Source organism: Terrapene carolina, unplaced genomic scaffold (genome assembly GCF_002925995.2).
Source record: "Terrapene carolina triunguis isolate 2854851 unplaced genomic scaffold, T_m_triunguis-2.0 Scaffold38, whole genome shotgun sequence".
Classification (NCBI taxonomy): domain Eukaryota; kingdom Metazoa; phylum Chordata; order Testudines; family Emydidae; genus Terrapene; species Terrapene triunguis.
This window is the reverse complement of record NW_020664389.1, coordinates 3,670,087-3,695,266: the sequence shown is the minus strand read 5'-3', so window position 1 is coordinate 3,695,266 and position 25,180 is coordinate 3,670,087. Positions and strand designations below refer to the sequence as shown.

General features: G+C 39.9%; 2 protein-coding genes across 5 annotated transcripts in view; one reads left to right on the top strand and one right to left on the bottom strand.

Moving 5' to 3' along the window:
* Nucleotides 1-6,136, top strand: part of CHODL (chondrolectin) — a 44,027-nt gene extending 37,891 nt beyond the window's left edge. For 2 of the 4 annotated variants that reach the window (XM_026652500.2, XM_026652496.2), the window contains 3 exons: nt 154-237; nt 2,340-2,442; nt 5,613-6,136. In XM_026652500.2, coding sequence (XP_026508285.1) covers nt 154-237; nt 2,340-2,442; nt 5,613-5,697 — 272 coding nt within the window. In that variant the 3' untranslated portion in view covers nt 5,698-6,136. Of the gene's footprint in view, nt 1-153; nt 238-2,339; nt 2,443-4,192; nt 4,272-5,612 lie in introns of all 4 variants that reach the window. The other 2 variants (XM_026652498.2, XM_026652501.1) reach the window with 2 other exon arrangements.
* A 5,718-nt stretch (nt 6,137-11,854) lies between these two features.
* TMPRSS15 (transmembrane serine protease 15) overlaps nt 11,855-25,180 on the bottom strand; it is a 91,209-nt gene continuing 77,883 nt past the window's right edge. The window contains 6 exon segments of the mRNA XM_026652663.1: nt 11,855-12,058; nt 13,694-13,833; nt 16,442-16,537; nt 16,831-17,012; nt 23,362-23,536; nt 23,866-23,915. Of these exon segments, the coding sequence (XP_026508448.1) occupies nt 11,903-12,058; nt 13,694-13,833; nt 16,442-16,537; nt 16,831-17,012; nt 23,362-23,536; nt 23,866-23,915 (799 nt within the window). The 3' untranslated portion in view covers nt 11,855-11,902.

Below are 25,180 nucleotides of genomic sequence, written 5' to 3'. Positions count from 1 at the left end.
ACATTTACTTCCAATAACTTATTCAATGCTGAAACAGTTCACATAACAAATATGAATCTGTTTTAAATGTAAAAAAACTATGAACAGATGCTACAATATGTAATAACCCCTCTTTCTATGGTTGCTATTTTTAAAATCTAACTTCTTTTTCAGAGGTTTTTCCATCAGTGGCAGCAGGAAAGCCTTATGATGAAAACAAACCAGAAGATAATTCTCATGTAGTTGTTACTGAAACAGGTAATGTATTCATAGGGTTTTAATGTTCGGAGTAAAATAGTAACAGAGGATGGAGGGAATTAGAATGAGATATGCAACTTCCCCTGTTGATGGGAATTAGACAGTTTATTCCTAAGAGCTCTGCTGAAAATATACCTGTAAGGGGTGGCATCCACGTCTCATGAGTGCCCCCTGGCCAGGTGCATGTGCCTTCACTCTCTTAGTCTGTGGTGACCTCTGTAGGTGGTTTCTTAGGCAGGTTTTCAACAACTCAGCCCTCTGGCCAAGTCACACATGCAATCTGTATGTGAAACAAAACAGACTCCTTCTTGTGTATACAGTCCACCAGGGGCCTATCCCAGTACCCCTCCATTGGTATCTCTGTAGCCCTCCCTGGGCTCAGTCTTTAAATAGTCCCAGCCCTGGTATGGGGCCAGACCCCCCAGGGCTTCCTCCCTGGAGGCACTGTCTTCCTGCAGCCCTCCCTGGGCTCAGTCCTTAATCAGTCTGGCAGCCCCTTCTGGGCTAGCCTCAAATAGTCCCTCAATCCTGGTATGGGGCCATGCCTCCAGGGCTTCCTAAACTCTTCACCCTTTCTGGCCCCAGCTGTTCTTCTAGCTTCAGTCCCAGCAGCCAGCCAGGAGCTCCCTCTTGCTCCCTGGTTCTTGCCAGCAACTGATCTGTCCATGGTACTGCTGCTCCTTCAGCCAGCCAAGAACACAGTCCTCATTCCTTCAGCTCCAGGCAGCAACTACCTGACTCTGGCTCTGCAGCTCCTTTTATATCACCCTCTTGGGCCATGATTGGCTGCTTCCTGCAGCCTCTCTCATTGGCTGCTTCTCTTCCCGGACCCACAGCCTCGCTAGGCCACTGGGAGGACTCAACTCCTCTCTGAGATGGAGTGTGGTAGCACCCTGAGGCCTCCAGCAGTGGGCCTCTGAGCCTAGTTCACCCCATCACAATACCTTTGACTAATAATTCAAGACTTTTGATCAGTGTCTCTTAGTTGTGCTTGCAGGAATCAATGGCTGTGATTGGCTTTCTGGGAGGAAAGCCAGGGAGGAGGAAATACTCAATTATTTCAAATATTGCTACTGTGTCTTCAGCACTGCAATTGGATCTGCATGAACCTGGACCAGACCTTTGCCCCTCACCAATGCCCCACTGAACTCAATGGGTCTCTACCAGGGCACAGGGTTCTGCCACTGTGGATCTGATTACAGGATCAGGCCTCAAATATCTCTGATACAGTCAAAGCCAGAGATGTGTAAAATAGTCTAACACAAACATAAGACACTTGTTTTCTCTTTAGAAACTGAATTTTAGTGCTCACAAAAGGTGCCAGATTGATAGTTCTAGGGACTGAAGTGTTGTGTTATCTACCCAATAGCCCCAAGGTACAGCAAGGTTCCCCATGTGCCCCAACCCCTATCAGGAAGGATCATCTCTAGGTTGAGAGCATCTGAAAAACTGCCAAGAAAAGCGATGTGCTGGCCGCGGCTTCCCGCCGCCCTCATTGGCCCGGGATGGCGAACCGCGGCCAGTGGGGGCCGCGATCGGCCGAACCTGCCGCGTCAGCAGGTAAATAAACTGGCCCGGCCCGCCAGGGTGCTTACCCTGGCGAGCCGCGTGCCGAACGTTGCCGACCCCTGCATCCATTCCTTTCCATTTTTTCACTGCAGAGTGGGTCAGATGAGTAGCTCCTGCTCTCCCCCTCTCAGCCAGAAAGAGTCACAATCATGAGAGCTGTAAATGGGAATGGGAGTGGGGAGTGGACCTGGGGCTTATGCTCTCTTACTCCCTTGCATGGTTGAATAAGAGCTGTGATTATTCAGCCCATAGCATGTAATTGAGTGTATATTTTTGCTGCAGTGTAAGTATAATGAGATATGAATCTTATAAGGAAAACTACAGTATGCACCTTCTGGACATCATTTTCATAAAATATTGGGGGCTTATTCTTATATTCCTAATATATTCACATCTTCCTTTAAAATTGATTAGCAGTCTTTCTACACAAGGAATTCAGAATTGAACTATGTGGGCAGATAGATAGATATAGTGAGATGGGACAGCATCTTTCAATACAGTACGTACTAATGAGAGACTTTTTTTCCTTGTAGGTATAATTCCAAATTTAATTTATGTTGTTATACCAACCATACCACTGCTGTTGTTGATATTAGTGGCTTTTGGTACGTGCTGTTTCCAGATGCTAAACAAAAGGTAAATACTTTCAATACACTGGAATTTAATTGTCTTATAATGATGAATTCAGGTTTCCATTAGCAAGCTCTTCATACATAAAGAATGCTTACATCTCTCCCTTGCTTCCTTCTCAGTTGTACTGTATGCATCTTGTTGTCCCTGAAAATCCAAGCAATTTACTTATATCTGACAGCTGAAAATTCATGTTCACGGCTTTTCACCAATGAAAAGGCTCTGGCCTAATGTAGAGCCACAGATCCCTTAAAACACACTATGCTGCCATAAGGAATTTTTCCAGTTCCAAAGAGGACAGTTTTTTCTGCCTCTACTGTTGCAATTTTCCCTTACTTCCTGCAGCCTGATCACAATCTATTTTGGAACTGGTTTCTTGGGAATGACATTGGGAGGCTTCACTGACATGGAGCATGCAGAAGGAGCACCCCACCTCCCCCAACTTTCTGCACAAAGAGTGAATTCTTCCCTGGCTGAATGGGCATAAGTTGTTAGGAGAAAAACTTAAAGGGGTAGCAGACTGATAAGTCTTGATTCACTAGCCATCCAGGAAGAGCAAGAAAGACGCCACCAGAGCAGAAGAACTTTACAAAAACAAACATGTTTATGGGCAGCGTAATTACCTGGATTCCAGCACTCAGCACTGAAATCACAGCCGCTAACATTTAAGAATGCATCTGTTTTGACAGTAGTAGTCAGCACTTTTGTAGCATATTGATTGGCGGTGGTGTCTCCCTCCTCCCAAGCACGTACATATGACTGTGATGCTAGTACTTCATTCATGGCACTCCTCTGCCCCTGAATGTCAGCTTTGGTGGGAAGGCAGGATTATTAACAACTCTGAGGACCCAGGGAATAGCCGATGGAAGAGTTTCTGTAGTAAAATGGGGCGATGTTCCATGTGGGCTTTCTTTTAGATTTTTTAAAATTTGGAAGGCTTAATTTTCTCTTTTTTGGTGGGTTTCAGTTTTAATTCTTCCTTGTGAAACAGAAAACAAAATAAAAGGTAAGCAATTTCTGAAACTTTTAAAAAAATAATGCCCCAAATGGGAAACAATCTCCTGATATTTATGTAAACTATCACTGCGGTATTCCCTGGCATCACACAGTTATTTAGTAATCCTATCCCTCCAGATGCATGAGACCTACATTGGAACATGTAAGGTATCCTAATGACGTGCACTTCCATATAAAGAAGTGGAAGATTTGTATTTCCCAACCTCAGCAATAGTAACACGTCAGGCAAATCCATTCCTACATACAACCACTGTGATTCCAACGCTGACCAACAGGGTCTTGGTAGATTCCATGAAGATTGTGATGAAGGGCGCCCATCCATAACATTGTAAGGATTAGGAGATATATCTCACCAACAGTGGGATTAGCCTTCTAGGTAAGTATCAAGGCAGGTACAGTCATGATCAAGAGCAGAGCACAAGTATTTGGGAACTCCAGTGCTTTATGTGAGGAGTTCTACCCTGAAAGGAAGTTCCCAACTTACAAATCAGTCTCTTCTTCTCCCTTTTTCTTTTGTAGGCTTTCATGGGAGGATGACCTTTCCTCTGAAAGGTTAGCTTGCTGTGGAGCCATAATCCATGGTCTTCCAGGACTTGCTTATCTTGGAAGAACATGGACAGTTTTGGCTGGTTTGGGTTCTTACAGGGTAGTAGTAAAGGGAAGCAGAGCATCTCTCCTGTAATTAGTAGCAACAATCAGCTCATTCATGCTTAGATGCTCTCCCTTTCCTTTCTTCCAGGGAAGCAAGGAGAAACTGCTTCACAGACCCATCTCCATTATCATCTGAATGCCTTGCAGAAAGTTTAAATTCCAACCTGGTATATGTCTCAGTTTCTATGATTGTATTTCACAGTCAAAGCAACAATTTTAGACAATATCCTCAAACTATTTATTGCTCCTTACTTAACATTATTCCTGGAAATTGCATGCAGAGTCAGATCCTCCGCTAGTGTCAATAGCCACAGCTTCATTGAACTCATTGGAGATATACAGCAACTGAGGTTCTCATCCATGATATTTAGACATGTTATATTGGAGAGTGCATATTTTTAACTGCTTTTTGCTTAGATGACTTTCCATTCAGGGTACCTCAGACATAAATGAACAAAATGGGCTGGATTCACTAGTGTAAAACGGGAGTAAAGTTGGAAGCATACAGCCCAGCTCCAAAGCCCACTGAAGTAAATGGGAATCTTTTAAATTACTCCAATTACCCCCAGCCCCTTTGGCAAAAAATAAAAAACTGAAATATTATGTCTGGGAACCAAAGCGTTTTGATTTTGAACTGCTGCCATGGTGTCACATAGGCATTGTAGTTTGCACCCATTGTCCTGTAAAATCTGGGCTTCCTGATCTGACATCATCTCCCAGGATGCACCTCTGGGTGAGGGGAAGTGATGCATCATGTCAGTCACATGGTTGAGGTGCATCCTGGACGTCGTTGGCCACAATATATCATGCAAGATGAAGTCTGGCTGGGGATCCCAGCCCACAGAAGAGAATGGGAATGTGAGGTGCTGTGGCGGCATTTCAGAATTGACTTTTTCAGACTTCCTTTTTTTGATGAAAAATAATGTTTTTCAGTGGAAAGTAAACACTTTTTATTACTCAATACCCAAATTTTCCATGAACAAAACAATGTTGATGGAAAAAATTTTGGCCAGCCATAATTAGGACTTTTCTACTGTGGTCAGTTCATCGCTAAGGGTCTTCTCCAATGCCCATTGATTTCAGTAGAAAATTGATCAAGTCCTAAAGGAAAGATTTTGTCCTACTTGTTCATGTTGAAGAAAACCTTGCCATGGGACTTCTCTCAGCATAAGATACTGCTTAACACAAGGAAGGGTGGCAAAATCTGAACCTAAACAATATAGTACAGCATAGACAATCTAAGTCTACAGGGAGACAATGTAATTTACCCTCCTTTCAAACATAATTTAGTGGCTTCTTTGCCTTTGCTGATCACTGTGGTGATGCATTTAGGCAGAGCTTGTGTATAACTTTATTGTAGGAGGGGAAACTACATTAAATCAATAACAGAGGCAACTCTGAATTAATGGATGGATGCAAGTCTGACATACCCTGACCTAGCCGCATCCTAAATCTGAGCCACAGAGGGATCAAATGAATTGAAATTATTTTATATTTTTATTTTTCAGTAAAGGAAGAACAAAAACCAGCCCAAACCAGTCCACATTATGGATTTCAAAGAACCCCAGGAAGGACAGTACCATGGAGGTATAACAATTTAATGACTGAAAACAAAGCAAAAATAATATTTTACAGTCGGGCTCTATTATAATGTCATCTCAGCACATTAGCTTGGAATGGCTTGAGATTGCAATGGATCAGCAAGATGAACTGTAAGCTCCCCCTTGAGGCAACTATTCAGATCATTTTTGTATGTAACATTTGATTATTAATTAAATGAAACATGTCATGCTAAATAAAGAAAGAGGATGTGTCTATTTTGCTAAGGGAAGTAACTCGGCTACAACTGAGCAATGGAATGGACAATGCATTTGAAGTTTATAGGGGGAAATATCTACAATATGTGTCAGTTTTCAAATTGTTTGTAGTAATCATAACATTTTTATTTCCTGTAGTCCCTCATACATTCTACTTTAGTTGATGTACTGTAAATTGAATGGACATAAATTTACAGTGTAACAAAATAATTTATCTTTGCATAAATATTTGATAAAAATGGATTGCTCAGTTATTTATTTGCACATTTTCAAGACCGCTCTTCATTCTTTAGGCACAGATTTTATTTTTATCCTGTAGCTCATGCTCATTAGCAGAGACAGTTTCCAATGCTGTGATATTGATCTGCAGTGGCAAAATTCAAGTATTCAGGAAAATCACTTGATGCTGCATAATGAGTGTACTTTGCTAGCGGATGGCCATATCTTTTTGATACATTTCTCCAGAGTGGACATAAATCATTCTGCCAACCATAAGATATGATTTAAATGCAGCCTTTAATAGCTATACTGGAACTATATTAATTTTTATTTCCTTTGAAAAGACAAAAATGATAAGTATCACTGTAGTATAAAGTCTGAGATGTCAGTGAATCTTTTATATAAAAATTATGATTAAAATGAAAGTCGAAAGATTATAAAAAACAGGAGCGAATAGCTTTTGCTAGTAATAATGCATTTTAGAATCACACAAGAAAACACATATTTTTAAGTAACATTGATATATTAATATAGATATTACAAGAAAATTGCTTTCTCCTAATATGCCATGGTGATACTCTGATGGTGTTAGTATCTTTAAATTCTGTACTTTTAGGCATTTTTAATGACATTAATGTCCATTCTTTTTTATTTTGTCCTTGGTTTCACACCAATTATCTTTGTCCCTCATAAATATGGTGTTGTCTGTTAATTAGAATCAGAATTTAGAAAAAAAGTTGGGTCAGCTGTTAAATTTTGTTTCTTAAAGTTCAGAGGTAAGTTTTCCATTGACTTCTCTTATGATAAAGAAAAATGAAAAACCCACAATAACCTCACAATACCATTGCTAGTGCACGTTTGAAGACATTCAGACACTCGACATCAGAATTAGCATTATTCTATAGGTTGTGCTTACTTCCTTTTCTGGATAACAACCCTCTTTTACAACTCAGATCACTATTTCCCTTCCTAGTGTTATTTATACATCTTCCCCGTCTGTTGGAACCTCTCTCCTGGTTTTACCTTCTCCCCATCCATTACTTGACTTTTCTCTTTAATTATTATAACAAAGAAAGCATGATCCTGTATGACCTCAGAGTCCATACTTCCTACTTACCTGAAGACTGCTGAACCCAGCTAACACAGAAGAAGAGAGAGATGTCTTTCTTGAGGATGCGTGTTGTAAACAATAGTTAGAAAGACATCCAAGATTTTAAAGAAACAACAACTTATTGAAAAAAATGGGGTGGTGATGTTGGGGGAATGAAGATTTAATAAGTCCCATATGCTCTCACTACTTTGCATTTCTCTCTGCTTGAAATGACCACTTCAGGACATACCAATATATATTGTGATCAACACAATGTCCGTGACAGAGGAGGAGTTTCCACATGGAGGTTTGGAGAATGCAAGTACCTTTTCCCTTCAAGTTCTTTGTCCCACAGGCTAATGAGTAACAGGGAATGTTGGGCAGTTAGCAGCAGCAATCAGTCTGGAAAACTATGTTGAAGTGGCAAGGAGGAGAGGGAATTAACAGGTAACACTTGCTATGTGAAGGCCTTCAGGTTCCTGTATCTCAGAAAAAGGGTCGCTTAGACTGTGGACTTAGTGGTAACAGGGATATTTTGTCCCAATAGTCACAAGTTTGTTATTCATCTGTATACACTGGATTGGGGAGAAGATGTGTTTCCATGAGCCCTGTCTCAAGACATTCCATAACTCCAGACAAAAGGGCTAAAGGAACTTGAAAAATCATTTAGAAGAAAATAAAATTATACATAAATACAAATAATGCAAAAATAAACTTAATGATGCAGTGGGCCAGCAGCTGGCCAGGATTCAGCTTAATGTCTTGGAGTGGCTCAGGAGACTTCTTACGTGGGCCTGAGTCTCTGAAACAAAATTGTTTCCTTAGGGAAACCTGTAACTCTCAAAGCTCTTAGAATGCCTTCTTTTACAGGGATGATACTTGTATGCATCATATACACAAATCCCTTATGTGTATAAGTACTGTTCTTTTTTCTCTGTATTTTATTTATTTTTAAAATTAACTCTTTGGAGCACACAGAGAGGGAGGGCAGCAGGTGGTGGGGGGAGTGAAGGACCAATTGTGAAGCCATGAGGAAGAGAGAAGAACCACCTTTTCATTTGCAAAGAGAGTGCATAGCAATTGGGCAATACCAATAGTTCCCAAGGTTTCCCTGGGCAGAAGTGCTGTCACTCTTAGAATCCAGCAGTGAGACTGTTGGTAATTATATGGCATGTTCCATAGTTAACAGAAGAGATGCCATCAAAAGTCAAGCAGTTCTGGATATCCATCACATCTGTGGTCTAAGCTGGTCAGAATTGAGGAGGGGAGGTTAGATATATGACTTGACTTATTGTGTCACATTCCATTCTGCTCAGCCCTCTCCCGCCTCTTTTGTTTTCACAAAGAGGCAGAGGGCAGAGAAGCAGCCGCAGCAGAAGAGGAGAAGAGAAGATAGAAAGAAAGAGTAAGGATTCTATTGTTCTCAGGTTAGGTGTTTGAAAACTTATGTCACCTCCTAAAGAAATGCCTTCTTCCGCCTCCATAATTGTCCTGGCTATTTGCCAGAAGCACCAGCCACAGCTCCAAAAGAACACTGTACTATCAGTTCTTTGAATCAGTTAGCATCTCAGCAACGTGAACCTGCTCAATCCCATAACTTCCTTTTCTGCCTTTTTCACAGCTTCCAAGAGCATGCAAAATGACCTGAGATTTTTTCTAAAATAGTCCATGTTGCTTGCATATTTAAAGGTAGTAAGGACACAATATGATTTAAAGGCTTTATCTGTTATTTTAACAGATGGAGACTTTATCTGTTATTTTAACTGTATGGAGACTTTTTTTTGAGAGAGAGAAATCTCATAATAGGAAAGTACTTCACTCAGGAGGCCACACCTGTTCTATCTAGATAGAAGGGACTGAGTAAAATGTATGTTTCTGACCCTAGTCCTATAGATATCTCACTCAGGAGCATATGCTTTATGCACAAACAATATTTTAAAAAGGGAAGTTTTACAGGCCTATGGATGGCTTATTAATGTCTGAATTAATGCTGCACCCAACAAATCTGTAGTTCATGTGCATCTGAGTGCCTGCTGCTTGCATTTGGGATTCAAAACTATGCAATGAAAAAATGGAAACATGTTGCCATGTTTCTGGAAAGCAAGTTTTCCAGCAACTAGGGCCTCTAATGATTCTGGCTGTTGTAAATCATTAATGGAGTAAAACTTACAGCATTTATGGTAATGTGACACATAGTACTGTCCATTGTAAATTACACCAGCGATTAACTTTCTGAAAGTGCATCTTCCACTGAATATAAGGACATTAGAAAAATCTACAGTAATAATCGACACCTTAATTTTTTTACTAATTGCAAACTTATTTCACATGATTTTAACTACGAATAAAAATGTTTAAAACATTTTAACAATTGCTTCACTCACATCAAACTTTGAATTTGGTACAGAATGCACTGTATGTCTCGGGGGCTGTGTTTCATTAGAAAGAAGAAAAGTAGAATCGGAATGTGGAAAAAAAGTTCCACTATTAGTTGGAAAAGCTGGAGTTTTTGACTTTGACATTAATTTTTTTTCCAGATCATCTTAATGATTGATTCAAAACCAAAGGGGACAGCAATGGCTTGTACTTTAGCAATGATAGAAAGAAATCGTTCTTCTGCATATATATTTAAGCCCATTTTGGGCAGCTATTCTCCCAGAGAGGTGCACGGATTTATGCTGGTAATGTCTGTTGGTGCTAAAGTTCTGAATTTTCTATTGATGGGAGAAGAGACTCCTTGTCATTACATTCTTTCATATCATGGTCACAGCAATCCATGGTTTTGTAATCCCAAAGCTAGATTACTGCCATGTGCTTGGTTTGAGACTGCCTTTGAAAAGGATTGTGGAACTTCAACCAGCATGGAAATCTGTGGGTCCACTATTGGGTGAGGTGAGTTGTTATAATCCTACTGCTATGCACTGATTATCTATTTGCCTCTTGGTGCAATTCATAGTATTGGTTGTGATCTTTCACAATCATTTTGTCCTGGTCGGGGTAGAGGGGTAGGATCTACTTGGTCACTCTTGTTGGATCACCTTGTACAGCAAGACACCCCAGAGTGGGCCACTGGCCCTTTTCACTGGAGAGCCCACACCTCTCACATCTCCCGTTTGTGGTCTGCTTGAGTCAAACCAGAATGGCAGCACTTTAGACTGGCATAAATGATGGCACGAGGTGGGGGCAACAGAAAATCAGGTTGATTGTCTGGCAAGATTCCAGGCACAGTATAAGGCCAGACTGAGTAAGGCCTAGCATTACTTCATGTTAATAGCAAGGAGTGGGGGGAGAGAGGGATGAGGTCTACAAGACTCTTATTCTGAAGATTTAATTGCCCTTGTTAATAGCTGTATTCAGTGATGGAAGGCACCTAGGCAATGGGCATCATTACATGTGTCTATATAAATAATTACAATTCTTTTTGGACTTTTATGTAACACCGTGGAATTAATTAGATTTTAATTGTTCTATAGCAGGCACTGAGCAGAAACAAATGGAACATGCCACTGCACTAGAATGATTACATCATTAGATACAAAAATACATAAATTGTGAGTACACAGTTATTTATGTTTACATTTAGAAAAAGTTTTATTTGGAGAAGAACCCAAGAAATTAAAACAGTCAGACTATTTAATATTTTACACAATTGAAGTCCTCTAGTGGGTGATTCACCCTAATTGTTAAAACAAAACAATCCAAAACAAAACAATCCAAAACATTCTTTTAAAGTCCTTTGTACTGATGACTGAAAGTAAACACGTAATATACCAAGCAGCAACTAGAGTGGCATGTTTATTTTCCTTGCAAAATTGGCTGAGGATGTTTATTGTTAGATGCTTTTAAGAGCATTACAGTTTATAACAGAAGAGTTTGGTTTTTGTGTGCACAAGCGTCTATCTATAATTAGATAGCTTAGCAGTAATTTCCAGGATGTTTGCCAGAAATAATAATAAAAAAAGGTACTGTGTTCATCCCTGGTGTAACTTCATTCATTCCAAAACAGTGACACCAGGGAAAAAATTGGCCCCAGGTCAGTTTATCGCATTATAAAGCAGCCAGATTGATTTGCACGCCATCTCCATGTATAAAATTTATTCCAAAACTGTTTGTAATAGAAACAAAGGAGCTCTCATGATCTCATAAACAGTTAGGGTAGAGCCCCATTTTGATGTATGGGATTATTAAACAAAATTCCCTATGCATTGAAATTGGAATGGACATTGGGAAGGAAAGCATAAAAACCCTGAAAAACTGGGATTAATAATTTATATAGCTGTTACTCAATAAAGAGCGTATCCTTTGCAAATCACAGATTTTACTCCTTCTAAATCTTTGTGCAGGTTTCCATAATGTACTGGGCATTGGCATTTTTTAATAGGTCTGTAAGGTGGACAAATAGTAAAACCATATCTCATATAGCTGTCAATGTAAAGTGGTAAGAACCAGTGGCAAAAGAGACAGCTGCTGTTTTGAAATATTGCTTTCTGACATGACAGAGTTTTCTTAATATTTAATGTTTTCCTCCCAAAAGTTTGTTTATGTCTAAATCTCACTTTGAATGACAGGATTTTATTCAGTTTCTCTCATCATTAGTTCTGAATGCTATGTGGTATATTATAATCTTGCTTAATATTTGTTTTTACATTCTATTTTGGTTTTTGAAGTCAAGCTAACGTATGAATTGTTTTATCCAGTCCACAAATTGTGTGACTCGAACATACACTCCAGGACGCTGGGGCAATGCACACTGATAGCCAAAGGATGTCACACCTGCCAAAAGCCACCTGTTATTGTCTTGACTCATCAGGGACCCTCCTGAATCTCCCTGCAATATTGAAATTCAAGAGTTAAAAAAAGAACTGCTTTCTATTTTAAGTAACTTTGGATCTTCAAGCTGTTTTGTCTGTGTGTATCCCAATTTTGGTGCACATGCTCCCGATGTGCCCAGAAGGGGATCCACATGAAGAAATACTCAAAAGAGAACACTGTTTACTGATTTTTTTAAACATAACGTGATCTTAAGCTCTTAGACACCTGTCAGTCATGAACTGTATCAATCATGAAGCATAGTAGAACCCTTTGAATTGTTTTACTTATCAACTTTAGGTTGTATGCTCTTACCCTGCACAAATCCTGATTAAACGGGCTTTGCACAGGGGACTTCTGAAAAAGGTCTGGGGGAAATAAAATCTCTCTCTCAAAGCCTGCAGAGCAGCTGCAGAAGCTCTCTCACTCTGTCAGCAACCTACAGGCTGTCTATGCTTGCTATATCCTTCCTAATTCATGGTTCTTTGGTCATTGATTATAACACTGATCTCTTGCACTCTGTATAATATTAAGGTCTCGCTCTTCCCTCTTCAGTGGGGCATAAGGGGATGCAAATAAAAGCAAAACAAGTAGGGAAAGCCTCACAAGCTTAAGGAGTGCAGAGTGGAGTCAACGCGGTATGACCTCCTTTTTTTCTGAGCGTCTGCTGTAACTCCCTTAAGGTGACTTCATTTGGTCTAGTCTTGCAGTTATGGGGCACAAGTCAGAAGCAGCACAGGGTAGATCCAGTGAGAACCACATTATGTAGCATGCTCTCATTAGAATGTGATGAAAACAGTTAGCAAAAACAGAGAGTTCATGCCGCTAGAAGCAGAACTAAGTAACATTCAATGGTACCTGCCTCCCCATAGAGAGGGAGTGCATTGTAGGCTGCGCTGGGGTGGACAATGGCTCCTTAGGAAGCTCTGCTGCTAGTGGACAGGAAGACCATAAGAGAGCAACAGTGTTATCTTGTCACAGAGAAGGGCAGTTCCTCCAAGTTGTTGGAGCTTCCATTTCTTGAGGATCCATGGAATCTAAATGTTTGAAGGTAATGCCCCCTTACTGCTCTCCATCCATCTATCTAAAGTATTTCTTAGGCTTGTGTCAGCTTGGTATTTAAGCCTTGCACCTCACATTTCCACCCACAAACATCTCTTCCTCTTGAGGAGATTGTAGACCAGAAACTGTGTGAGGGATAGCTCAGTGGTTTGAGCATTGGCCTGCTAAACCCAGGGTTGTAAATTCAATCCTTGAGGGGGCCACTTATGGATCTGGGGCAAAATCAGTACTTGGACCTGCTAGTGAAGGCAAGGGGCTGGATTTGATGACCTTTCAAGATCCTATCAACTGGAAGGGACATCTCCATTTATTTTATTTTAATATGTGGCACTTCCAACACCCCATATTGCCCTCTAGTGGTTTTTTTATGTCAGAAAAGTCCCTTCTGGCCTTAAAGTCTATGAGGCACAAAATAGCTTGTAATCTTTAAAGCATGTAGCTTGTTACAGTATGAAATATGTAAATCTCTGAGTAGAAATTATATTCTGACAGTGAGTGGCTAGCTTTTAATGATCAGAGGACCAACCAGTGAGCTGTTCAGTAATTAGAAGGAATATAATATTAGCAATGCAAATGGGTTGTTTTTACTTACCTGACAGGAATCTACTCCTCCTTCATCATAGCCTGCACACATCATATTCTCTGTAATATTATATTCTGGCATCTTTTGTTGGCATTTCTCATTTGTAATAAGAGGGACCTCTGCTTCTTGCAATATGTTTGCAGTGGAACCTTATCAAAATACAGAGTTTACACAATCAAACTGATCAAAATGCATAGCATAAACAACAGCCATTATTCTTAGTGATTCAGATATTTCACTCTCATTACACAACACTATCGAGGGCCTGGGTTGCCATGTCATTATATCAGTTTATACTCCACTAAAATGTATCTAGAAATTTAGAAGGGCCTGGCTCACTATCATTAATGGATTTTATCCTCTGCGAGGTAGAATATATTAACTCTATTTTACAGATGGGGAACTGAGGCAGAGGGTATATTATATGACTTGCCCAAGATCACAAAGAGAAATAAGGCTGAGCTAGGATTTGAATACAGGTCTTCTGAGTCCCAGTCCAGTGTGCTGTGCACTAGACCCCCGCTTCCTCCACAGTCATTGGAGTTATTCTTGAGTAAACAGTAGTGAGTGAAATCCTGAGCTTTTATAATAGGGATCACAACTAAATTTTGTTTTTCAAATAACTTAATGAAGACCATTAAAATAAATGAATATTATTATGCATGGATCTAAGGACCAATTAAAAACGTGGCTTCGACTATCCAGATTCTTTGAGTACATTGTATGATTTTCAGTTGGTCATTTTAACCCCTTACACTAATGTATGTTATTAATTATTAACCAAAGTTTTACGGTGCAATTGTACTCTGAAAGTAGCTCAGCAAAAATGGCAGAGTTGTTCCATGTTTATTGCTCTGTGACACCAGATCAATATGCTTGATTTACAAATGAAAATGTAAATTCTCAGCCCTGGAAATTCAGCCTAGGCTCTAACACTCAAGCTGCATTTCATCCTCTGGATGCATCTTTACCAGTAATAATATTCTATGAGCTACATTCTGCCATCAGATTCCCCTGTGCAACCTCCTTTGTCTCAGGACAGAATTTGGCTCCGTCTGCAATAACAATCTCTGAAAAGTGAAAATCTGCTTTGTTATGAAGTACAGTATAAATACATTTCAGGGTGTGTTCATTTTTAAATGGCAATTTTTTTATTTTGGGTGGGTTTATGAAAGGAACATAAAGATTGGTTGCAGGCTGAAATTTTGGCAACATTATCTCAGGCAGGAACAATTGCTCACTAAATTTTAAAATAATCATTTGGGACAGTTAAAAATGTTTGCCACCGAAAACATGTTCGTGAGAATTCTCTGTCATTGATGTGGTTGGATACATTAGGGCATGGCAGCATGTATGTGTCATGACCCACAAGTCATAAACCTGGGTTTCCAGAGTTTATAGGAACAGCCATACTCCAACCCTCCATCTGGCAGCCTACTAAGACTTGCTTACCTTGGATCCAAAAAGCCCAGCCCCAGTTTGAAGCTCTGCCCTTTCAGTACTTTTGGTGGAGTCCTGGAGCAGCTGATTAGCCTGCTGGTCCGGCAGCAGACACAGGAAGCTATCCAAACAACTGGGCTTCACCCTGTTCTGGACTGTGTGCCATCCTGCTCCTCTGACTTGATTTCCTGGCATGTGATTCATGGTTCTGACCTCCAGTTTGTCTCCTGAACCTGACTCCTCTCTTGTGACTCTGGCTCTGACTACCAGGTCTGACTGCCCACAACCCGGCCATGACAATATGGGATCTTTGTTAAGAACAGGCAAACGACCCCAGAAATGTTAACACTGGGCCTGAATTTCAGCCTTTTGTCTCAAATGGGCCTAAATATTTTTTTTAATTTTTAAAAGTTTAGATAAACAGCCTTCCCTCGCTGAAGTCTCTCAACAGCTGACGTCCCCTTTTCTTTCCCTCACTTCTGACGGGCTTGTGGTATGGCATATGAACTGCATGGTGCTCATCCAAACTGGATAATCAGATTTTATGAAAATGGCCTTCCTCTAGAGGACTGGAACCAACTTCTTGCACCCAAATGCTCCTGAAGGCTGGGATGTTCAAAATCTGGATCTGAATTTTATTTCTCTCTGCATCCTATGTTGCTTAGGCAAGATGAAATGGAGTGAAAGGCAGGATTTCAGCCTTACATCTACAGAAACAGGGAAATAATGGACATTTTTTTCCTTATAAAGAGTACTCCATTATAGTGAATGGGAAAAAAACAGTCACAGTATATGACCTTTTTAGAGACCTTTAATGTTACAGAAGGTGACTGAATGAAGAGAGCACTAGACTGGGACTCAGGATACCTTAGTTTTGGCTGTGGCTTTGCCACTCACCTGCCGGGTGATATTGGGCAAGTCATCTCACCACTCTGTGACTCAGTTTCCCCACTTGCAAAATAATTATAACAACACTTCCTTTGTAAATCGCTTTGAGAAATACTGATGAAAGCTGCTATTTAAGAGGCAGGTATTACTATTACATACACATCCAGCCCACAAATATGTACAGGCAGTTCACATTGACTTCTATTGTGTGCACACAATCAGAAACACGATAATGGAAATCAAACTGGAAATAAGACATACTTTGTTAACAGGGAGTGAAATTAGCCATTGGAACAACTTCCCAAGCGATGTGGTAGATTTCCCATCACTTCAAGACTTTAAAACATAAAGTAAAAAATACATCTCTGACATCAAACAAAGAGTTTTCTCATTATTTTTTCTGGTATTTTTAAAAGTGTGGTGACTCACCTTGATTTGTAGTTCTACCCCAGCCAGCAATGGAGCAATTCATTCCTGGCAAAAACTGTTGACTTGCTTCTGGTAAGCAAATAGGCTGTATGTAATCTGTGAAAGAGAAATAATTATTTTCAACTTGTTTCCAGTGTTCTGGTTTTTGTGATGTCAGTTACCAAAAAGCACATTGATCCAAACCCTCTCTTCCTTGCTCAGGCAAAATTCCCAACAAGCGCAGGACTGATTGGTTTTCCCAAGATTATATCTAATTTATAAGGACAAGTCCAACTATACCATTAACCCATCATTACTGAGTAAAGTCAGGTTGACTAGTCCACTTGGAGCGAGCTCAAATTCATTCATACAGAGTAAATAAATGTGTAAGAGAAGATCAACAATCCTACCTGTATAATTCACTTTGAATTGAAGATGCATCATAGCAATGTCATTATTTTTTGTGCGCTTGTTATAATGAGGATTTATGACAATTTGATCGATCTCTTCAATTACTGTTTGAGGATATGTCAGATTCAAAGTGGTATGCAAGCCCAGCACTGCTTTCCACTGAGACGGTATTAAATTCCTCCTAGAGATTGCAAGGAATATTCACAATTATTTATGACCAAATGAAGGACTTGAACAATTTGCTATGTATAATTTGTTTTAATCTTTAATCCCCTCAAGAATGAATATATACACAAACTTTGTATATTTTTTCAGATTAAGTGGAGTAGCATATTGTCTTTTGAAATTGCTTACGGTTTTCTGACAGCACTAGTGGCCTAAAATTTCATATCACAGAATTATCAGTTCATTTTGGGTATTAAGCTCAAAAATACATTTATACAGAATTGCTTGGACAATAGTACAATTATGGAAGAATCATTAATTATTATGACCTTTTAAACCGCTGAAATTAAAAATTCCTATGCAATTAATAATCATCCCTCAGATAGAAAATTATGAGCATGAAATACCTTGGGGATGGTAGACTGAGGATATGTCTAAACTGCAACTGGGAGGTGAGATTGCAGCACATATAGCTTTAATTTAGCTAGCTCAAGTTACAATAGCAGTGAAACCACTGTAGCAGGGGCAGTGGCTTCTTGAGTATGTACTCAGGGTTCGGGGTGGACAAGACTAGCCCATGCTGCCGCAACTTCATGGCTATTGTTACTCAAGCTAGCTAGATCAAAGTTAGCTCGGGTCTGTCTAGACATGCTGCAATCACACCTCCTGATTGCAGAGTAGACATACCATTAGAAATCTTATTTTTAAATGTTTTTAACCTACAGCTGAAAAAAAATCTAGAAAATCAAAAGTTAAGACTATCTGAACATAATAGAAACATAGCATTTAAATGAAAAGAAAAATACAAGTTTGTTCCTCAACAATCTGTATTGATTGCTGAGCTGTTTAGGATGTACTTTAGTTAGAGACCTGCTTTATGGCTGAAGTTGTTTTGAATCATCAAATGTCTACTGAATTAATTGATTTACAAACAATATAAATACTTCTGAGCCTGGTTGAAGCTGAACACCCAGGCTTCTCTATAGTGATTGAAATGCAACAAATATTGGTGTCTGTAAAAAAACAGGTTTCAGAGTTGTAACCGTGTTAGTCTGTGTCAGCAAAAACAATGAGGAGTACTTGTGGCACCTTAGAGACCAACCAAATTTATTTGGGCATAAGCTTTCATGGGCTAAAACCCACTTCATCAGATGCATGGAGTGGAAAATACAGTAGACGGGTATATATACACAGTACATGAAAAGATGGGAGTTGCCTTTCCAAGTGGGAGGGTCAGTGCTAATGAGATAATTCAGTTACAGTGGAAGTGGGCTATTCTCAACAGTAGAATACCAAGGAAGGAAAATCACTTTTGTACTGGTAATGAGGCCAACGTAATCAGGGTGGCCGATTTCAAACAGTTGACAAGAAGGTGTGAGTAACAATAGGTGGCAATTAGCATGGGGAAATTACTTTTTGTAGTGACCAATCCACTCCCAGTCTTTATTCAGGTCTAATTTGATGGTGTCCAGTTTGCAAATTAATTCCAGTTCTGCACTTTCTCGTTGGAGTCTGTTTTTGAAGTATTTTTGTTGAAGAATTGTCACTTTTAAGTCTGTTATTGAGTGTCCAGGGAGACTGAAGTGTTCTCCGACTGGTTTATGAATGTTATAATTCTTGACGTCTGATTTGTGTCCATTTATTCTTTTGCGTATAGACTGTCTGGTTTGGCCAATGTACATGGGAGAGGGGAATTGCTTGCACATGATGGTATATATCACATTGGTAGATGTGCAGGTGAATGAGCCCCTGATGGTGTGGCTGATGTGGTTAGGTCCTATGATGGTGTCCCTTGAATAGATATGTGGACACTCAATAACAGACTTAAAAGTGGCTATTCTTCAACAAAAGCCTCAGGAACAACTCTGACATCATAATCAAAAAGGCTAACAAAGGAGGTGCTGTCGTCATCATGAATAAGTCGGAATATGAACAAGAGGCTGCTAGGCAGCTCTCTGACACCACATTCTACAGGCCATTATCCTCTGATCCCATTGAGGGTTACCGAAGGGAACTACACCATCTGATCAAGAAACTCTGTGAAGAAGCACAGGAACAAATCTACACAGACACACCCCTAGACCCCTGACCAGGGGTATTCTATCTGCTACCCAAGATCCATAAACCTGGGAATCTTGAACACCCCATCATCTCAGGCATTGGCACTCTGACAGCAGGATTGTCTGGCTATGTAGACTCTCTCCTCAGGCCCTACACTACCAGCACTCCCAGCTATCTTCGAGACACTACTGACTTCCTGAGGAAACTACAATCCATTGGTGATCTTCCAGGATACACCATCCTGGCCACTATGGATGTAGAGGCTCTCTACACCAACATTCCACACAAAGATGGACTACAAGCCGTCAGGAACAGTATCCCCGATAATGCTGTCCTCACCCAGAACTATTTCAGATTTGGGGACAATTTATACCTTCAAGTCACTGCTATGGGTACCTGCATGGCCCCACAGTATGCCAACATTTTTATGGCTGACTTAGAACAACATTTCCTTGGCTCTCGTCCCCTAATGCCCCTTCCACTTGCAATACATTGATGACATCTTCATCATCTGGACCCCTGGGAAGGAGGCCCTTGAGGAATTCCATCAGGATTTCAACAATTTTCACCCCAACATCAACCTCAGCCTGGACCAGTCCACACAAGAGATCCACTTCCTGGACACTACAGTGCAAATAAGCGATGGTCACATAAACACCACCCTATACCAGAAACCTACTGACCGCTATACTTACCTACATGACTCCAGCTTTCATCCAGACCACATCACACGATCCATTGTCTACAGCCAAGCTCTAAGATTCAACCACATTTGTTCCAATCCCTCAGACAGAGACAAACACCCATAGGATCTCTATCAAGCATTCTTAAAACTACAATACCCACCTGGTGAAGTGAAGAAACAGATTGACAGAGTCAGAAGGGTATCCAGAAGTTACCTACTACAGGATAGGCCCAACAAAGAAAGTAATAGAACTCCACTAGCCGTCACTTTCAGCCCCCAACTAAAACCTCTCCAGCACATCATCAAGGATCTACAACCTATCCTGAAGGATGATCCTTCACTCTCACAGACCTTGGGAGACGGTCCAGTCCTCGCTTACAGACAGCCCCCGAACCTGAAACAAATACTCACCAGCAACTACACAGCACACAGCAAAAACACTAACCCAGGAACCTATACCTGCAAGAAACCCCGTTGCCAACTCTGTCTATGTATCTATTCAAGGGACACCATCATAGGACCTAACCACATCAGCCACACCATCAGCAGCTCATTCACCCGCACATCTACCAATGTGATATATGCCATCATGTGCAAGCAATGCCCCTCTCCCATGTACATTGGCCAAACCAGACAATCTATACGCAAAAGAATAAATGGACACAAATCAGACGTCAAGAATTATAACATTCATAAACCAGTCGGAGAACACTTCAATCTCCCTGGACACTCAATAACAGACTTAAAAGTGGCAATTCTTCAACAAAAATTCTTCAAAAACAGACTCCAACGAGAAAGTGCAGAACTGGAATTAATTTGCAAACTGGACACCATCAAATTAGGCCTGAATAAAGACTGGGAGTGGACTGGTCACTACAAAAAGTAATTTCCCCATGCTAATTGCCACCTATTGTTACTCATACCTTCTTGTCAACTGTTTGAAATGGGCCACCCTGATTACATTGGCCTCATTACCAGTACAAAAGTGATTTTTCCTCCCTTGGTATTCTACTGTTGAGAATAGCCCACTTCCACTGTGATTGAATTGTTTCACTAGCACTGATCCCCAACTTGGTAAGGCAACTCCCATCTTTTCAAGTACTGTGTGTATATAGCTGCCTACTGTATTTTCCATTCCATGCATCTGACGAAGTGGGTTTTAGCCCTCAAAAGCTTATGCCCAAATAAATGTGTTAGTCTCTAAGGTGCCACAAGTACTGCTAGTTGTTTCTGTAAAAAAACAATTAGTGATGAATACAGACTATCTCTGAATATGGTGAAAATGAAATTCATGATTAACAAAAACAAGATGAAAGCAAACACCTCAATTAATGCTCCAGATGTAGAGGTAGTAAATGATTTCTGTTATCTGGGGTCATACATAGCCAACCAAGGAGGCTGTTTTAAAGAAATTGGAAGAAATATAGGAATGGTTTGCTCCGCAATGACCCCCCAACAAAACTTTGGAAAAAAAATATAGAATCTTAAAATATACAAAGTTTCAACTGGTGAAAAACTTAATTTTCTCAATAGCAACCTACGGATGTGAATTGTGGGAAATTAAGGCTGCTGACAAGAAGAAAACTGAAGCCCTTGAAATGTGGTGCTGACAAAGACTCTTGCATATCTCCTGGATAGAAAAGATGAGGAATGTTTATGTTAGGAGCATTGCTGGAGAGAAGCAGACTTTGTTGTCAGAAATCAACAGGCACAAACTCATGCACTTTGGTCACATCAGGCACAGAGATGGAAATAACTTTGAGACAGTTATCACAGAAGGAATGGTGGCAAGTCATTGTAATAGGATATGATCATTGAGGAGATGAATAGATGGTGTGTAACAGATTACTGGGAAGTCATCTGCTGAGTGTTCATAGGTAGCAATGGATAGAGAAGGCTTCAGTAAATTCTGCCACAATGTCACCAATATTCAGACATAAATAAATGGATTTTACTCTCTGACAATAGTGATAGCTCTTCCATGATTTTTTAAACACTATGTTTTCCTATTCTTGGCCCCCTCTACAGCACTTTAATTATAGACATAATGGTAACATATTGTAGGAAATATTTTAAAATATACCTCATCTCCTAACATTCTGGGTAGTGCACCATAGAGACTACTTGAGGTGATTAAAACATCTATTCAGACAAATTGAGATTTATTCCAATTGTGTAGAGTAGTGTAAATCTTGATCAGTCTCTCATAGTGTACAGCAGAGAGTCATAATTACACAGGCAACACTAAATTTACCTTTATGAGATATGATGTCATTCTTTACTCTCACACCATTGGGAAAGCTTTGAGTGAGTAATGAAGACACCAAATTAATTACAGATAAAGTGCAAATGCTTGATGAGGTATCATATATTTAATGTATACAACCTTCCATTTTCAAAAAAGTGTCTCTTGATGTAAATGACTCCTTACTGAAGTCATTGAAATGTGGGGCTACTAAGAACTCCAGGAGCTGTGAGCTGGACTCCATCTCTTATTAGGTGAATGAATAATTCGGAACATAATAATTAAATGATGAGCTGGGTTGTTAACTGTACCTATCACTAATTTCAGGTTTTTCCCTAGTCTGGTGCAGACTTCAGCAGTAATGTCATTTTTATAAAACTGGGTCCCTGCTGTACATGAGTTTCCACCACAACATTATACATTGGGGGATGGAAGACAGAGAAAGAGAAATTAGGTGTTTGAAAAATCCTACAGAACTGTCTCAAGCCACCTACATTAATTTTTCCCTCATACTTTCTATTGACTCTGGCTATTCTCCATTTGAACACAGTTTTGTTATTGGGTATGATTTTCAAGTACCTAATCTGAATCATTTATCTGATGGGCCTTTGGACCACTAAATAATTCTTTTTCAACTTTGAAAATAAACAATTAATTTGGCAAAACAACATTATTCTAGCACGGAAAAGTCATTTTACTGAGGCAAAAATAATAATAAAAAAGAATATTATTAAAAGCATAAATGTAAGCCTTGATTCTGCAGTCAGATCCATCAGAACATAACAATATAGGATTGGAACATACCTCCTGGGTCAATTAGTTCAGTCCCCTGCTATCGAAGGCAACCACATCTATTCCCTTTCATAGGATCCATAAGGGGAGATCCCTGTGAATATGTGGTTCCCATTGACATCAATGGGACTTTATGGGTCTGTCCACACTACAATAAAAAACCTGCAGTACCAAGTCACAGAGCCCATGTCAGCAGGGCTCAGGTTGAGGGTCTAAAAAATTCAGTGCAGGCTTTCAGGCTTGGGCTGGAGCCTGGGCTCTGAGACCTTCTCCCCTTGCGGGGTCTCAGAGTCTGTGCTACAGCCCAAGGCTGAATGCCTACACTAAAATTTTATAGCCCCGCAGCCTGAGCCCTGTGAGCCCAAGTGAGCAGACCAGGGCCATCAGTGGCCATGCCACAGGTCTTTTATCGCAGTGTAGACATACCCTATGTGGCTAGCAGTGTTGCCCCATGCATATCCGATTGATAGGTCAGGGCCATTCTGTAACCCAGCTTTATGAACGAGCATCTTCCCATCAGGGTACATGTACATTTTGGGAGGGTCATCGTGGTCTATGTATTAAGGAGAAAGTAAACATTACCCATATACACAGTGCGCTGCTGAGACCAGCCATTCATCACTGATGAGGGAAGCTCCACATGTAGGTCTTTCATTAAAAAACAGCGAGACTACCCAAGGCCAAGCTCCTTCTTTGGCATCACTTCCACCTACAATCTTTGCACCGATCTCCTGAGTTATGAGTCGTTTTCCACAAGCTAGAATTAGGAAGGGGAGGGGAAGTCTGAAATTAATTTATGCCATATTTCAAGATGTGCCCAAGATACAAAGTTCCAGTCTGGAACTGGATCTGATCTTTCCTAGAGTTTGGGGGCGGGGGTGTGGTGTGGATATCTTCTTTTTGTTTGCACCCATTGTATGTTTAAGTCTAAAAACAACTGAAGATTGTAAATGTTCCTGCTTCATTGTTTATATGAAAATACAGTTTATATTTCACTGCCAAAATCTTTCAAACAATATACATGAAGTTTATGGAGCCAACAATTTGATTTTTAAAGTGGAAGTTTCTTATGAAATATTTACTTACGTTTATTGTTGCATTGCAGATGAATCACCAGATTACTGAGACACTGTTTGCTAGAATGAAAGCACAGTTGTTAAAAATACTGGTATCTGCAGGCCAGGTGACATTACATGAGTATGTTTAAGTGCAGTTTAGCATCATTACAAAACTTCTTCTGTACATCAAGTTTCCTTATTCTAAAGGAAAACCACGGCGTTAATGTGCAGTAATTTGGCTGTACTACCCAATGCTTAAATGTAAGTTTCAATTATAATATACAATATGGATATCACACATATAAATTCTCCTTTGCTGGACATTTGATTAAAAACAGCATATTATAGAAATTAAAATAGCCTAATCTTTAGGGGAGAAATGTCATCTGCTAAAATTCTGAATCCAATATAATCTGAATTCAATATGGATTTTTTGCTGCCTTCTCAGGTGTATTCAGGAACTTGCCACTAGATATCAGTGTAACCAAAGAATTAAAAAATATATATATATTAGTCTGATATCAGTGTAGCTTTCATGGAGATAACACTGCACTGTAGAATATATATATAGACACATATAAAGGCTTAGGAATTATTTAGAAGAGACATAAAGCCAGAAGCCTGAAGAGCACAAGGCCACAGATCAAAACTACTCAAGCATTTCTGACACCCAGAGGTTTTAAGATTATCTTCATAGCTTGTAATGAATCCGAGCACTGGGGACAGTGCCTGTGCCACCAATTAAATCTGATATATACAAAAATATTCCAGGAAAGAATAGCAACAGAGGACTAGTTTAATACATAGTTTGTTTTTTAAATGTATACAGAGTAATATAACATGATTATATAAATGTAGCTATCAACATTTCCCTATTATACAATAACATATACTCTCATATTGTAATCCAGAATCACTGTATAGTTTTCACATTGCAAACATCTCCTATTTTCAGTCTTACATATAACTCCAAGGATGTAGTTTACATCATTGAAGCCAAATTCTTCAGTCTTTACTCAAACTCCCATGAAAACGCATAAGCCCATGTAAACCAGCTGTGCATTGGGCCATCTGGCAGGGAGGATGAATAAGCTGGTAGAGAAAGGGGTAGGGCAGGGAACACACCTGCTTCCAGCAGGATTGCACAGTAACTGGTAACTTTTGCAAATGAGCTCCATCTCCACCAAACTGGAGGTGGGATAGAACGTTCGCTCATCTGGACAGGGCCCATGCCTTCTATGATGGTGATACAACATCTAGCATCTCCTACTCTTTAATCTACAGCAGGGAGCTATGTGTAGGAGTGGCAACTCACTGGGGTATTTCTTACACTGCTGACACCC